The sequence below is a fragment of the Nymphalis io genome, chromosome 11, assembly GCF_905147045.1.
Source record: "Nymphalis io chromosome 11, ilAglIoxx1.1, whole genome shotgun sequence".
Classification (NCBI taxonomy): Eukaryota; Metazoa; Arthropoda; class Insecta; order Lepidoptera; family Nymphalidae; genus Nymphalis; species Nymphalis io.
The window spans coordinates 342,166-358,357 of NC_065898.1; the positions used below are offsets into that span (position 1 = coordinate 342,166).

Genomic DNA, 16,192 nt, shown 5'->3' on the forward strand with positions numbered 1-16,192 from the left:
TAGTTAGCCTATCTATGTATATAGTAATCCCGAAATTGTGGTATGAAGATGTAAGAATTTCGTTTAATTATTGCAAAAAAATAATTAAAAAATATATTTCTTTAATAATATATTTTAAATATTGTCATATGATAATGTGGTCTTCTCTATTTAAACAACGTTTCTGACACAAACGCCCTCCACTCTGGATTGTTTCTACGTTACGACAGTTTTGCACAATGGCAGGGATCTTAGATGATTTAAGAGTATTATCTAAAGTAGCTGAAACGATATCTCATAATAAGAAAATATTAAGTATCTAGTGTAAGTACATATATTTATTTAGTATAATATACACATAATTGTATTAAACAATATGCTCAAATCATAAATGAATTAATATTTAATAATTTCTTCGGCCATTTCTTTTCATATTGACAATTTGTAAACAATTATAAGGTATTATAAAATAAAACCCGCTGAGTTGCTTTCGCCGGTTCTTCTCAGGTCAGGGTACTTTGTACTCTTTGCCGAACCGGTAGTAGCTTCTAATTTGACAATCAAGTCTATATTAGATAAAGGATTTTGATTTGAATTGTTAACTTGTAATTATGTCTAGGACTGACATTTGCGCATGTTTACGCGAATATCGTTTTCCAGTTCTAACGCGTTTGCGTCATCACGTACACGATTACTTATATCGCTTCAATGTTTTTTTACGCGCGTACGATCGATGCAAATTGATTTTTGCAAACATACGGGGGCTCTGATATTGGTAATAAGGGTTGAAACATTCGTTTTATTGCCGAGTAGGGGGAGAATAACTCGTCAGATTCCTTGTGTAGGTACATGTGTTGCAACTTTGATTCATAAAGTTCTTAAAGACATTGTATTAGAAAAGTTGGTATCTAGTATGAATATATTTTTGCCGAGTCTACATAACCTAGTGGTTATAAAATGTGGATTTAACACAGAAGATAGCGGGTTCATAATGCAAAAACTTATTTTTCGTGAGTTTGATTGTGTTTATAATTTATCTCATTGTCGACGAGAATATCTTTGAAATAAACCTCAAGTGGAGCAGCGTTAACACATTAATAGACAGTACACCAGACACAATTGTTAAATAAATAATAATAATATCCTGAGACATTTTTCACACACGGCCATCTGATCCCAAATTAAGCTTATATAGAGCTTTTACTATAGAAACCAGACAACTGATATACTACATATACTATTTTTATTTTTTTTGTAAATACATACTTATATAGATAATTACACCCAGACTCAGGACAAACAGACATGTTCATGCACACAAATATCTGTCCTGGGTGGAACTCGAACCCACAACCTTCGGCGTGAAAGGCACGCATCTACCAACCACGCCAACCGGCTCGACCGCAAATAAATGTTATGACGATGCCAATGCCCAACAGTGGGTTCACACGTCATATTACACGTCACTGTACTTGCGTTGCGAATAAATTGACGCACAACGTATTAACTAAACATTATAAACAGTCACATCTTAATACTACAAATATATGTTTTAATAAAAAAAACGAACTTAATTTCAAAGCGAACAAGTCACTTGTTAACGTGAACACTGATTGCACTTGAAAGGGCGATCAAAATAAGAACTCCAAGGTTTTTTTTTTCTCGTAACAAGAAGAAAATCCTTAAACAAGTGAAGTATCAGATTAGGAGTAAAACTTTTAATGACCTGTATAAGCTTGGGTAAATTCTAATAATAACTTCATAATTTGTTTATGATAAAACGCAAATTATGTTCTCAAACAGGGATGCTGTTTTTTATGTATTGAAAATGTTTTCCCATGTTTTTTTAAGCATATTGTTCAAACACAATTATAATAATAATCCTATAAATAATACTAATAATGTTATAAGTGCACAGGGAGTTTGTTTGTTTATATATTTGATACGCTTTCAAGTCTACACACTCAACTGATTGTCATGAAATTTTGAATATTCGTAAACACTATTATTGATGTTTGGCGAAATGGTTCAGTGGTTAGAACACGTGAATCTTAACTAAAGATTGCGGGTTCAAATCCGGACAAGCAGAACTAAAATTTCATGAGTTCACCTTGTGCTCGGCGGCAAAGGAAAACATCGGGAGAATGTATGTAACTTGCAAATTGCATGTGACAAATAAAAATCTGACAAATAAAAATTGGATCAGCGTGGTGGTATCAAATCCAAGCCACCACAGAGGCTTGGAGTTGGAGTTTGAGCTTGGCTTATACATAATATGTATAAGCCAAGAAATAAACAACATTCCATTTTGCTCTATAAACTTATTAACGAACCTACTTAAATATGCATTTTTATCACATTACATTCACAGTGCAATGGATATTAGCCAAAAATCATAAATCTGTCACCCTTTCTACCTAAAGTCGAATAATTAAAATCTCCCAACATAAAACAAAGTACTCGGAGGATTTAATTTGATCACCCTTGGCGAGGGCGCTCCCTCATTGAGCAGTGAGGACCATTCATTCGCCCCTGAGGGCTTAAAGCCCTTACGGGTCAAGTTTGGTTCGATCTTAGAGTTCTGCTTGTAATTTAGTTTCGGTTAAAATTGCCGCCATAAATCGATATTGATAATGCATTTGAGCATTCACAGTGATTGATGCTATAAGTGTGGGGTTTGTCTCTCAAAACTATATTTAAACTATAAATTAAACTCGGGTTTGATTTATGGTACTATTCATTTTAAATTAACTCAAGTTTCTCAATATAAAATTATTTAAAATATTCAACTTGATACGATATTAACGTTAAATAGATAAATTGTATCACACTATCTGTCCGGTCCGACTTCGTACGGATGTAAAAAGTTTTTTTTTTAAATTCAAACACAAAAAATTACCTAAATGTGACATACATACTTACAGAAGAATGAAATATGTAAAATATACTTAACTAAAATCAGTGTCAACTACAGGACATTTAGCCGTAAAACAAGTGTACTTACTCAGTATAAGACAAACGAAATTATTCATCAAATATTCACCTTTTACAACAAAGCGTAATTGAGTATTTCTTCGGCGAGTAATATTCGCTGACGTAATGCAGTTCTCGACGCCCAAAGCGATGTTACGCCCGGATTATTCCACACAACCACAAGCGAGCGAGCGAGACCGAGCGAGAACGAACGAGCCGAACGAGACCGAGCGCCCCGACGCTCCCCGCGCTCCGCAGTCGCCATACGGGCCCTGCTCGAACGAACGTGCGCGAATTCATGTTCGATGCTCTCTCGCGATAAACGAAAACCATTATATAACTTATATTTCATATTAAAAAAAAAACCTTAATTGTGAATTGTTTCCAAATGTAATACGTCTAAATTGAACAGCCTGTTCTAATTGAAGTTGTCGTGCGTAAATGTGTCGTCCGGTATTTAGCCGGCTTATAGACTGCAGTCGGTCATTACGCAAATGCGAAGGCGTTCGTGTCATTGACATGTTTGTTTACAAAATAAGTTTTAATGATAATTCATTTTGATTTATCGTGTTTCTGCAATACCTTTGTTAAATTATTGTTGTTTTTATATGATTATATATAATATTATCATAGATTAAAAACGTTGTATAAAGAGTAACCGAATAATAAGAATGACCGAAATAGAATGGACAAACGATCAAGTACTGACATTAGTTAACGAATACAAGAATAGAAGGATGCTGTGGGACCCTAACCACGACCTGTACCGCGTCCAAACCGCTAAATACGAGGCCTGGTGCGAGTTAGCGGATATATTTGAATGTGAAATACCAGATTTACGGAAGAAATTCAATTCAATCTTCGCCTCTCACAGGCGAGAGAAATCGAAGGTGCGACTAGGGGGCCGGTCGACTTGGTTTCTATACAGCCATTTGAGTTTCCTTCCTAACCATATTGAATGCGACGAATTAGGAGAGAATATCGCCGTGGTAATTATTAATATAAATTTTAATTAGAAAATGTATTATACGTAAAAGTATAAGTAAAGTAAACAGCCACGTTTGCTGTTTGCTTAACTGCCACAAGATGAATTATAAACAAAAATTAAGTAAATGAAAATACAACGGATTTGAACATAGAACTCTAAATCATTGGTTAAGATTCACGCTTCAACCACTGAGCCATTGCGGTTATAACTGACACCTCTTTGTGCTCTTATTATATTTCTTTCTATATAAACCGGTCAAGCTAGTCCATATCAAGTGGAAAGGATTCCGTTCTATTTCTTAGAAATTCTTAGACTTATAATTCTGTGAGCTACTAAGTTCCAAAGTTTTCCACGCACGTATTTGATTATAATCGATATAATATGAAACATACAAATAAGTATATAAATGAATTGCCCATACCAAGCAGTTATATATATGAACTATATAAAAATATTTTTATTTATTTCTCTAAAATCAGAATTCGCTTACTTACATTACACCGTTGTCACCGTTGACGTCACATCAATCGTCCCGAATATTCGCAGAAATAGAAATGTTCCGTTTTTTCATCGGTCGTAGGAAACCCAAAACAAAAATAATAATCAATCGTGACGTATAAATCTCATAATATGTAAAAATAAATAGTGAAACTGAATAAATTGTTCAAATCTACAAGTCGACTGTTATTCGATATGTGACAAAGTCGTATCTGAAGTACTTGGTCGCGCATTGCAGTTAATAGTATTAAAAAAAAAAAACTACGTAATCGGCTTCGAGCTTCGACGAGCAATATCGATCACTTCTCATATAATGTGACGTTTGTTACACAAATGTAGGTACTGTATAAAAAAATAATTATTCGTGTTTTGTGACAGTAAATTTCCCACAGCTGTGCAAAGTGGTCTTCAGTCAAAGAGCTTCGATCTTATTTCACCGCGCAGCATAAATTTTTCAACAAAGATATCCGCCGACACATGAATGTTTTCTTAGAAATTAAATACACTAATTAAGTACATGAAAATTCAGTGGTACTCTTGGTGGGTTAGGTTAGCACCTGCAACCTTCGTTTACCATTCACCGTGTTCCACCCACTGAACCCTCAACGACTACTAAAAGCGTCTTACACAAGTTTTACGTTAATTGGAATATAAGGTATGGTAAATAGCAATATTAGTACTACTTATGTATGTATGTATGTATGTATGTGTGTATGTATATATATATATGTGTATGTATACATTATGTTCACTAGTACATAATAATAGCAGCTCCGATTTTAATAGTGTTCAACTCCCGTGCCTCGCATAGCACGTAAAGCGCTCTGCGCCTGAACTGTTTCCGTTTGTATCGGTTTGCCGTCCCGCGTTATCAGTGTAAAGAAATGTAGCGTGCAACTGTGTTTGCACACACACTTGAGCTCGCCTAGTCAGTTGGCTATTCTGCGCTTAAATTGGTCCCCGTGACCGAAATCGTTCAAAAGGACATCCGGCCGTTGTCTTCTGCGTTGAAAATGGGTATCTTGACCTAAATCTGTTAACCTCTTAACAGCATATCATATTTGAACGAATAATAATATAGCTAACACTAGTTTTCTTGGTCATAGGACTAATTTGTATGCAAGCCTTCCTAATATCAAGAAAATACGTTATGTATCGTCATTTATACGTCATTTTTGACTGGAGCTCATAGTTACCTGCATAAGGTGCTCTTTTAATAAATAACACAGATTAAGTTTTTATCAAGGTTCCGCATTGTCAAGGTTCCTTCAAACGAGGCGTGAAAAGGCATCTTGCTTGCCGGAAAGGCGGGGGCGGCTAGTGCAGAACATTCTTCCCGACTGTACTGGCCGTCGTCGCGTTTGGACTCTACTACCATTTACCATCAGGTAGAGTAGAGTCATACAGAGCCCTACCGGCAAATTAAAAAAAATTATCATCGTTTATATCAATGTGTTAACTTAATATAATGAATTGAATTATAATATTTCTTGTTAATATAAAAATAGCGAAATGTATAATTATGTAATTGATTATAGAGATAAAATGAATTATAACGTTACTTCTAATTTCCAACTTTATGATTTTAATTGCTGGATGTTATCAAAATTTGTTTATATCTTTTGAAACTAGAAGACTAGCTGAGATATCTATATTTGAAGCTGCGTTATAAAAAAGAGGCCCTGACGGCTTAGACACCAATGCATTTTCATGTGCTTAATTCGTTTTTATAATTCACGCCCCGCTCACCGGTGAAGGAAAATATCGTAAGGACACTTGCATGTGGGATAAAATACTGCCACATGTGTATATTCCAACCCTCATTGGAGTGGAATAACCTTTGCTCAGCCGTGGAACAGGATTTTATTTAACCACCATCAGGATTAAGTCAAGCATGAAAAGTTAGGAAATTACCATAATAATTATTTGGTTATTGGTGGTAGCTCTACCAAGTCTAGCAAACAATAGGATATCTTTGTAGAAAAATTGATACTGCGTGGTGAAATAAGATCGAAACTCTCTGAGAAAAGACCTTTTTGCCCAGCTATGGGAAATTTACTATCACAAAACATAAATAGTTTTTTTTACAGAGTACCTACATGTATGTAACAAACGCCGCATTATATGAGAAGTAATCGATATTGCTCGTTTAAGCAATTGGTTATCTTTTAATCAATTTCAGTTCTCATTATTTTAAATAATAACTTACATAACTACACAATAAAACATGCACCTTAAAGTGTTTTTGCTATAATATCACGACCCTGACACACAAATACATATGTTTCTATGTACTTATGTTCAATTGTTTCCAATTCGGCGGTGATAAGGAGCGACCTCGATTATATTTTGCATGTATAAGTAATCATTATTCTTTTATAACATTTTGTTCTCTATTGTTATAAACATTAGAACCACTATTGGCTGACTCGTTATGTACAATGCGGAATTATCGTCTTTAATTAAAATAAAATTAATATTTATTTTAAATGGCAATTGTAATAATATACTCGATAATAGTTTAACATTGGAAGTTTGTAAGATACAGGTTTTTGGGTCAAAAAGATTTCAAATACCTACATAATTTATTTATTTAATTTCTTAGAAGTATTAAAATATATTTAACGATTTTCTTCAACTGTTCCAGGCGAAGAAACGTAAAAAGAAAGAAATCGCTGAAGAACCAGAAATCGAGGAGTCGGGAGATGAATACGAAGTAAATGGTAATGAAAGTCCAGTGCATATCGTTATCAAAGAAGAACCGGAGAATATTGAAAGGACGCCACCTAAAATAAAGTACGTCTGTTCTAAACCTCGACTCACGCGAGTCCTAAAACGAAGAATAGTAAAAGACACCACACTAGCTGATAGAAATAAATTTTTAGAAAGAAAATTATACAAGCGCTCAGAATTGTATAAGAAGAAAGACGAATGTGATAGTTTCGGCGAATACATAGCGATATCATTGAGGAAACACGACGAAAGAACGCGTTCTATGATAAAGCAAGCTATAAATAATATTCTCTTCGAACAAGAGATGAAAAAGTATAATAATTCTGCCCAGTACGCTGTAGTTATATCCAATATGGATGAGAACCCTCTTATCATCGGTGATGACTGTGAGAAATGATTTACGAACTGTTATTACAGTGTAATTAAATTGGTTGTCAATATTTATAAATGTACATGAAAATATATTCTTATTAAAAAAATAAAAAAGGTGATTTATTTCTTATCTTGCATTTCTTTGAAAAATAATGATTGACAGAATCGTATGACAGGAAAAAAAATCTCAATAAATGAGATATTAACACTCGGACGAATGTCACGCACAATAACCGTCTACACGCACTGCTATCGGTGCAATTTTCCTTAATTTTTTGCAATCATTACTCCGTCCGTGTAGAACACTTGTCTACGTGCCGAGTTGCACGACTGGCACTACTTGTAATACTAAATCTAGATTAGTTTGGTGAAAAAACAGCTTCTTTATTAAATTCATAATACATTTCGTCTTGCATCTTAAGATTTTCACAAATTTTAACTACTAAATCAGCAATGGAAAACTCTTAACTGTTAGCAGCTAAGCAAATTTAATATTAGACATCATGTCTTGTCTTGTGAATAACTGCATCAATGTATCTATCGCTACTATGTTGTCTATCTCTGATATATCTTATTTGTGTGCATATTATGTTTGAACAAATGCAGCAATGGATGCTTATTTATTATATATACAATATGTTGGTAATGACTAAGTGCGTTTGCGCAAATCACGCCACCTCGCGTCACTTTACTCTGCTATTTATGAAGTACTGCAATCTAGTTATTTGCATGGTAATAGCTAACTCGGCATATGTTTTATATTTCAAAGGCACTTATTATATGATTATTTAGTTAAATTGGAGAATAAAAATAATGTTGTTTTTTGCAACATAGCTATTGTGTTACAAACATGACGCCTGACTGTCTGTCATATTTAAAAATGCTGAATCGATTAAAATTTGAATTTCATTAACAAAAATTTCACACAGTCTGACAAAAATCTACAATACGTATTAAATTATTGCTTAAATTACGATATATTAAACCGCTATGATTTAGTTTATGAGGAAATGAAAGCAGGCATACAGCACCACATAACAGCACCTCTGTAATTTTATATATTTCGTTTATTCGAAACAGAACGCTACTAATATTGTATATATAAGTCCAATACCGCAAGATTTTATTTCTTATTGAATGAAATAATTCGGAGCTAAATGCACCAAATTTAGTTTATTTTAATGTGATATTGTATAATAATCTTCTCAGTCAATAGTACTAAGAAAAATACAAGTCTGCTTACACAATCACAAAGCATCAGACCATGGGTTCTATGAAGGTAGTTTTATGTACGATGTTGACTCATTTCCAAAATCCTAACTAACATTGGAAGGCAACGATACAGAGTATTTTTGTTTTCCGGTAAAACAATAATAAGTGGGGTAACCTGCAAGTCCTAACGATTAACCCCCGAGTTTTCAACGATCTTTTAAAACAGTTTTCAAAAAGCTCTTATTTTACTCCAAACACGAGAAGAAATTTTAAAAATCAAAGTGGTGTTTGACTGGATTCCATGGAACAATTGTCAACTTTTATAGATAAAACTTGGCACGTGGAGGTTGTTGCAGCAGTAGATGTGGTCCAGCTGTAAAGATCTGTTAATTTCAAGTCCACTATCCCTATATTATACGTGCATTTGATAATAATGATAAAAATATATGTTAGACGAAATATTCAGTTATATTTTAATAAAACAATTTTCGCTATCATCGTATACATAACAAGCTTCGACTTTCCTAACAATATCTAGTGTTACATCTTAAGATCAGATGACAACGATAGCTTTCAGCAGGTAAAACCGTGCGAAAACCTTTCTACTCGAGTCATATTCATTTAATTACAATACATTCAAACACATTATGCTTTCTTTTGCATTTGAAATTAGGTGCATCAAGGGTCACGCACACAGTGGAGCGAAGTTCGCATTGTGGCAAATTATATACAGGAGTTTTGATTTTGTGCCTGCTCATTTTGTATTGATTTTATTCATCGTTTGCAAAGCCGATATAACTTACTGGCTATTACTCGTGATCAAGCAATTTCTTTTTGCTTTGCCAGCATGAAATTCAATTTGTCAGAAACTTATTCAAAATCTGCCATTTTAACGTACATTATGCCTATTTGAACATAACATAACATATTCAAATTATTAAAATCGCATTTAACCCGCAAATAGACATTAACTTATAAAGAAGTTATTTTGAAATAACAGAGACACAGTTTAATTTCATTTCTTTGTCTTATTGGCTTCTTACACTAAAGGATAGTCTTTGCTTATGTATAGATAATACAAGATCATGTAGCAATCATATAAATCATTACCAAAAGGGCATTGAGCATTCCTTAGATTGTTAAAGCGCTGCAAACTATTGAATCTAAGCTATGTATTTGCGCTGTAATTGCACTTAATCAATTACCTGTGAGGAACATTAAGTCACAACGATACAATAAACCTGTTTGAGGTTCACAAATTTAATGGTAGGTGTAGGTGGTACCAACACAGAATGAACGAAAAGATTAGAATATCTGTAATAAAATTTTGCATACACTTTTCAGAGGTACAAAATGAACATGGATACTTCACGACTCCCTGTCTCCCCATACAGGTGAAGCCGTTCGGAAACTAGTAGATCATACATACATATGTCAAGTAAATAGTAAATAAAACTCCAGAACATATTCATAGTTACTATGTATACTGGGTTAGGTTAATTCTTCTTAAAAGCCTTTCTTCACAACCCTGTGTTAAGTGATAACTATTGAAAACGAGCTTTTCTAAATTATTGTAAAATGGATGTGTTGTAAGTGCTAGGGATACACCGTAATATTCTAAGCACATTTACATGTTGTTACGAAACAAATTAAGGAAATAACAATAGTTTGTGAATTGAAATTGCTATTTAACAGGTCAACGAAAACGCTATTTAAATATACTTTAGATCATTAAATAGGTCCTTACTATTAGCTACCTTAGCTATAAATGTTGTTGAGCGGGTGTTTAGTTTAACAATGTATCTCATTCTGTTATCATTGATTTTATATTCGAAAGAAAAAGACATAGCATTATTTAACTAATAACCTTAAATGTTATAGTTAGATTTTACTATTGAGTTTTTCTACTTCTATTCAAAAAATTTTTTTTTATATAGAATAGGAAGGCGGACGAGCATATGGGCCTCCTGATGGTAAGTGGTCATCAACGCCCTTAGACATTGGCATTGTAAGAAATGTTAACCGTCGCTTACATAGCCAATGCGCCACCAACCTTGGCAACTAAGATGTTATGTCACTTGTGCCTGTAATTACACTGGCTCACTCACCCTTCAAACCGGAACACAACAATATCAAGTACTGCTGTTTTGCGGTAGAATATCTGATGAGTGGGTGGTACCTACCCAGACGAGCATGCACAAAGCCCTACCACCAGTAAATTTCTTTAGCGTCCCAATGTACGAATTCATCTTGTTATTCCAGGAAGTTCTCGTCTACATCTTTAAGTCCACACCTCAAATAAATCCACGCTTATCCGTTGACATAGATACCGTAATCTAATACATCAGACTATTTGTCGCCACTGCTAATAAAGAACTTACGTGTTTTCAGTTGTTTTCACGTTTCCTCTGCCTCTTCCTTATTGTGAGACACATAGAGACATTTTTGCTACACTCGCGTCTTATTATCGGCAAGCATTACATATACAAACAACAGAATCCTTGCTGTCACATTAGCTCTTATTTCCATATTCTTAAGGATGTGTTTGCTTTGCTCTGGCAATATAAGTTACAGTTGTCTATTTACCAACTTGTCGCCAATTAAATTTGCGATCGGAACATACCTTATTTTTGTGACGTTAAAGTTCATTTTACTTTGATGAAAATATATTTTGATCGTAAAACATAACCTCGAGGTATCGCGATTAAAGACGTGAGTACGTCATTAGCTGTTGTTATTGTTACCTATTGATAAATAATGTTTCAAATTATTGCTTTATGTTAATCTTATTTACTTAAGATAATCTTGGCTTATTTGAATTGATAATTATCTTTGATATTATAGCTATTACTGAGGTCAAATTGAATTATGATACCGGTATTTAGTAGTTCACTACAAATTTTGGGTATAATATTTGACGTCATGCTTTGTTTTTCCTATATGCTTATCTGTTTTTGTTCAAAATCTACTCAAACATTTGTTTTCAAATTAAACGATTTTTATTTATGCTAGTTTAAAACTAACTTTCATCAGTGGTAGGGCTTTATGGAGGCCTTGCAAGAAGTGTTGTATTACGCTTCGGAAGATGAGTGAGCCAGTGTAACTACAGACACGAGGAATATAATACATTAGGTTCCAAGGTTGGTGGCGCATTTTTTTTTAACAATCCACTAAAAAATAGCGGTACCCTTTCCGTCATAACGAGGAGCGCCACGGGATCGCTTGCGCATGCTACCGCGACGCTCTGACGGGTGGCCTGCATATGCAGGCCTCCATTCTCTAGGGACCAGGGTACTGAAAACCCCCTAGTCCCGGCGACGCCTATTGCGGCGGAGGGAGAAGGTGCGCATAGTGCCTCATTCTTCTTCCCAGTCTTCTTCGGCGCCCGCTCCCGCTCCGCGGCCTCGTTCTGCGACATAACCTTTTTTAAAGAAGGAGACCATTTCCGACCAGCACTCATCGCTTCCGAGCATCGCGTTGATGATGCTCGGCAAGGAGAGGTCTCCGCCGACAAGGTTGGTGGCGCATTGACAATGTAAGGGATGCTTAATATTTCTTAGTGTCAATATGTCTACGGGCGGTGGTGACCACTTATCATCAGCTAGCTCATCTGACAGTCGCCCTACCTATTTAAATAAAACAAAATTTTAACCCAATGTGTTTAGAAACCAGAAGGTATAAGAGCATATAAAATGTATATATTCTCAAAATATACTTTGAAATAACATCCATAGACTAAATAACACTACATGTTGAAAATTTCATCAGATATTGCAACATACATATAACATATTACACGGAACTTTCCGATAAATTTCAGAGAATTTATCGAAAAGTTCCGTGTAGTGAGATTTTTCCTCGAGCCCTGAATATCTAGGTGACGTGCGTACGTGCAACGATACACGGAGCTTGTAACGCGGAGAATGTTTCGGGCCAATACGACCGGCTCTTATCAACGCCTCAATGAACTGTTATCAACGTTCATTGCATTATTTAATTACTCACTTATTACAACTACACGATCGAGAGTCAGCATCCATAGTCAGCTGTTGTGAGAAATTTATGATCAGCAACTTCTAGTCCTTAGCCCATACGCAGGCATCTAAAATTTATATTAAGGTCACCTTTTACAAATAAGGCTAATATTATGCTAACAATTCAAGAAACGAACGTTTGTGCTATTAACAAATTCTTCCATAACACATAAATGTTTGACCTTTGTTTCTATATACATACATATAACTTTAATGTTCAGTTAAATGGCTCAAGCCTGTCGTGACATCTTAATTTATTACCTTCTTTTTCAAAGCTTACAATTGTTCAAAATTTACTCTATCTACATCAGGTAATGTCGATACCTGCTGAACAGGGTCCTTAACCCTTTTCACCTATCCTGTTCCCGCACGTACGAAGTTAATCATCCATCTCTCTCGCATCACGATTTCACTGATTACAGTCACGTAGACAAGCTTGGCAAGTGATCTAAAGTTTTACAAGCAGTGACATAACCGTGGATATGGAATAACCAATATATAACAGCATAAAGTCTAATGTACATTATTGATCTTTTATTAGCACAGTAAGGTAGTAATTAGTATAATTGTCATAACGTGTATACGATGCTTTCTCTACATGTATATAAACGACACTATCCTCAAGTTTAATGATTTTAAAACGAAAGAATAAATAAGTGGATATTCGAATGTTGATCGACGAACTAATATTATTCGTAAATATAATAAAAAATATCGTCGTATAAATTTAAATTTTTAATTTGATAGGCGAACGTGTAACCTGTAATAAATTAAAAAAATATATCTTGTAAAATAATTATAAATTTAATTTAAATATAATTGCAATTTTAATTAAGAATATTTATCAAACATTTTAACAGTTTTTTACAATGTGATGTGTCAGAAGCATCGCGTCGCGTCGTCGAAACGAGTATTAAGAAAAAAACAAGTCATTTTTTTGTATATTTTGTTCGTATGTTAATTTAGTTAAATAAAAACCCTGTTCGGACGGTTTACAGTTAAAATATATTAAACACGACTTTTAATCGTAAACGACTTCCTTCAAACTGTTTTATTTTATTTTTAGACGACTAGCGTAAGAATAGTATTACCGCTTATATTTTATTTTACACTTCTAATTTTTTATAAGCTATTTTTAATTTTTACTTTTCTTTCATTATTATTTTAGATACTTAGTGTTATTTTTGCATATCGTAGTTACCTATGACTAAGGCAACTTTTATCCTATTAATTTGTATACTTTTAATTTGTAATTATTACTGTATGCTGGTGATCCTAAATAAATAGTTTATATAATATCATAAGCGTGTCTCTTTTAGTGCGGCTTTGTACCCAAATTTGAATGTGAAAATATAAGGTTTCCGATCCATCTTCATATAACATATTATCCTTATGAAATATATCGACCATCAATCTCTTGCTGCAAGGATGACAGTGTCACGTTACATATATTGTTTCTATAAAATTATAGACTGTTAATACTACCTATAGCTTGGCTAAAGACTTTTCTCCTTTTGAGACGGTTTTTCCGGAACTTATTCCACCGAGCTGTTACAATGCGAGTCGATGAATGCGCATCTGGCAGATTTCCACCAGATATATTCAAGTTTTTCCACGATGTATTCCTTTACCACCGGACAGGTAATGAAATATATATAAAGCAAATTAAAAATCCAGTGATGTTTGCCTGGATTGGAACCCGCAATCTTTGCTTAAAATTCACGTGTCTCAGCCACTGGGCCACTTCGGCAATGTTTGTATAGATGACTCATGTTATCTTATGTTTAAAATTACGAAACAAAGAAAATTAAATTAAGTTTTTAAACAAACTTGCTCAATAAAAACTATTAATTATTTGTAAATAAATTAAAAACATATCAATGCTTAATTATGTTTATTCAATATTTAAAAAAAAAAAAATTAACTTGCAAACAACTTGACACGCAACGGGAGTCTTCTGTTAAATAGAAATACAAAGAATTGTTCACAAATTAAACTTTTCGTCCGACTGACTGACGAGTCCCTCGGTGTTCCCTATCGTTCCTATAACTAGCAGTTTTACTATCTGAGGCTGTAGTTCCATCGCTTGCTGCTCGGGCATGTTTCTCAACATGGCCGATACATATTTACCGAAGCTGTCGTAGCAATCATCCCTGAGACTAGTCGTAGGTTGCTGATGAGACGAAGTATCCCGGACCGAGGGCACGAGGTTGTTTGAATACGTTTCTTCAAGTTTTGGTTCGCTAAACGATATCGAGGAATTTCTTGAACGCTTCACTCGCGGTACGTAACACTCCTCCGCGTCCTCTTCGGAGTAAGAATTGTTGTCGTCTGTAACTGTTTTCATCTGCTGGACGTCCTCGTTTTCTTCTGGTTCCGACTTCACTAGGACCCCGTAGTTGAAAAGCTAAAACATAAGAAAAGTACGTTACGTAAACATTATTTTAATTTATGCTAAGTTGTGAGTCACGATCAGTCAAGGTCGGGGGCCGGTTTTATGGCAATTCATTACGTACCAATTTGGAGTCCCTCGTCGGTTGCAAGTGAGGGCGCAAAAAGGAGTCCATTTTCGAGAACCAAAACACTCTGGGACGGTAAACTGGTTCCTCTCCGGCGGCGACGCTGTTCGCTATCTTTTTCAACTCCTGGCAATACGAGTTCCGTAGATTTTTGAACTTAATTATGACGTGCCGGAAAGTGAAGTGCCTTAAGTTAAGTATTTTAGCTATCCTTTCGGCCGCTTCGTATCTTTTCGATTTAATTTTATAAGTCTCTGTAGTAGTGTTCCACAGACATTCTTCCGCCTCGTATAATTCAATGAGTTGCAAGGTTTTTTCATCGCTGATGCGCAGGATAGACTGTTGGGTGATTTTGGCCATCTCCACTGAGTTTAAGACGAAGTAGCGTCGCAGTACGCACGGTGTGCTCGCGCGGCGTGACCACGCCTAACTGACGACGAGGCGTGGCGCTCCGCGTCCTTGTGACTGACTCTAGGGATAATACGCTCGGCTCGGAACTCGACCCCGCTTTGAACAAGCCGTCACGCTATTATACTTTTTCGTTTAACAAGCTTTAGACCAATTTTATAGAATTTAGAGACTTATTATTTAACCTGTGCAGCGGAGATATATTTATGAGATTCATACTTCATTACTTAAGGTAAGTAACTTTGAAATTGTAATTCAAGTACAAGTTTAATAATTTTACCTTATAAAATACATTATAGTATAATAATAAAATAGCTTTATAGTTATCAGGTATAATACCTAAGTATATTAAGTAACCGCAAGTGTTTTAAATAAAAATGTATGCAAAGCTGACGTTTATAGTTCCATTATCTATACCAAGAGGTTCGTGTTTCGAAACACCTGTAACAAAAATAATGCAAGGAAATAAATTCTAG

General features: G+C 34.7%; 2 protein-coding genes across 2 annotated transcripts; one reads left to right on the plus strand and one right to left on the minus strand.

The window, feature by feature from the left end:
• The first annotated feature begins 3,222 nt into the window (after positions 1 to 3,222).
• Positions 3,223 to 7,644, plus strand: LOC126771659 (uncharacterized). Its single transcript, XM_050491664.1, has 2 exons — positions 3,223 to 3,941; positions 7,086 to 7,644. The coding sequence occupies exons 1-2, from the start codon at positions 3,624 to 3,626 to the stop codon at positions 7,566 to 7,568; spliced, it is 801 nt and encodes a 266-aa protein (XP_050347621.1). The 5' UTR covers positions 3,223 to 3,623; the 3' UTR covers positions 7,569 to 7,644.
• A 7,024-nt stretch (positions 7,645 to 14,668) lies between these two features.
• On the minus strand, positions 14,669 to 15,839 carry LOC126771665 (uncharacterized). Its single transcript, XM_050491673.1, has 2 exons — positions 15,306 to 15,839; positions 14,669 to 15,196 (listed from the first exon to the last, which is right to left on the minus strand). Exons 1-2 carry the CDS (start codon positions 15,666 to 15,668, stop codon positions 14,774 to 14,776), a joined length of 786 nt encoding a protein of 261 aa, XP_050347630.1. The 5' UTR covers positions 15,669 to 15,839; the 3' UTR covers positions 14,669 to 14,773.
• Between the last annotated feature and the right edge of the window lie 353 nt (positions 15,840 to 16,192).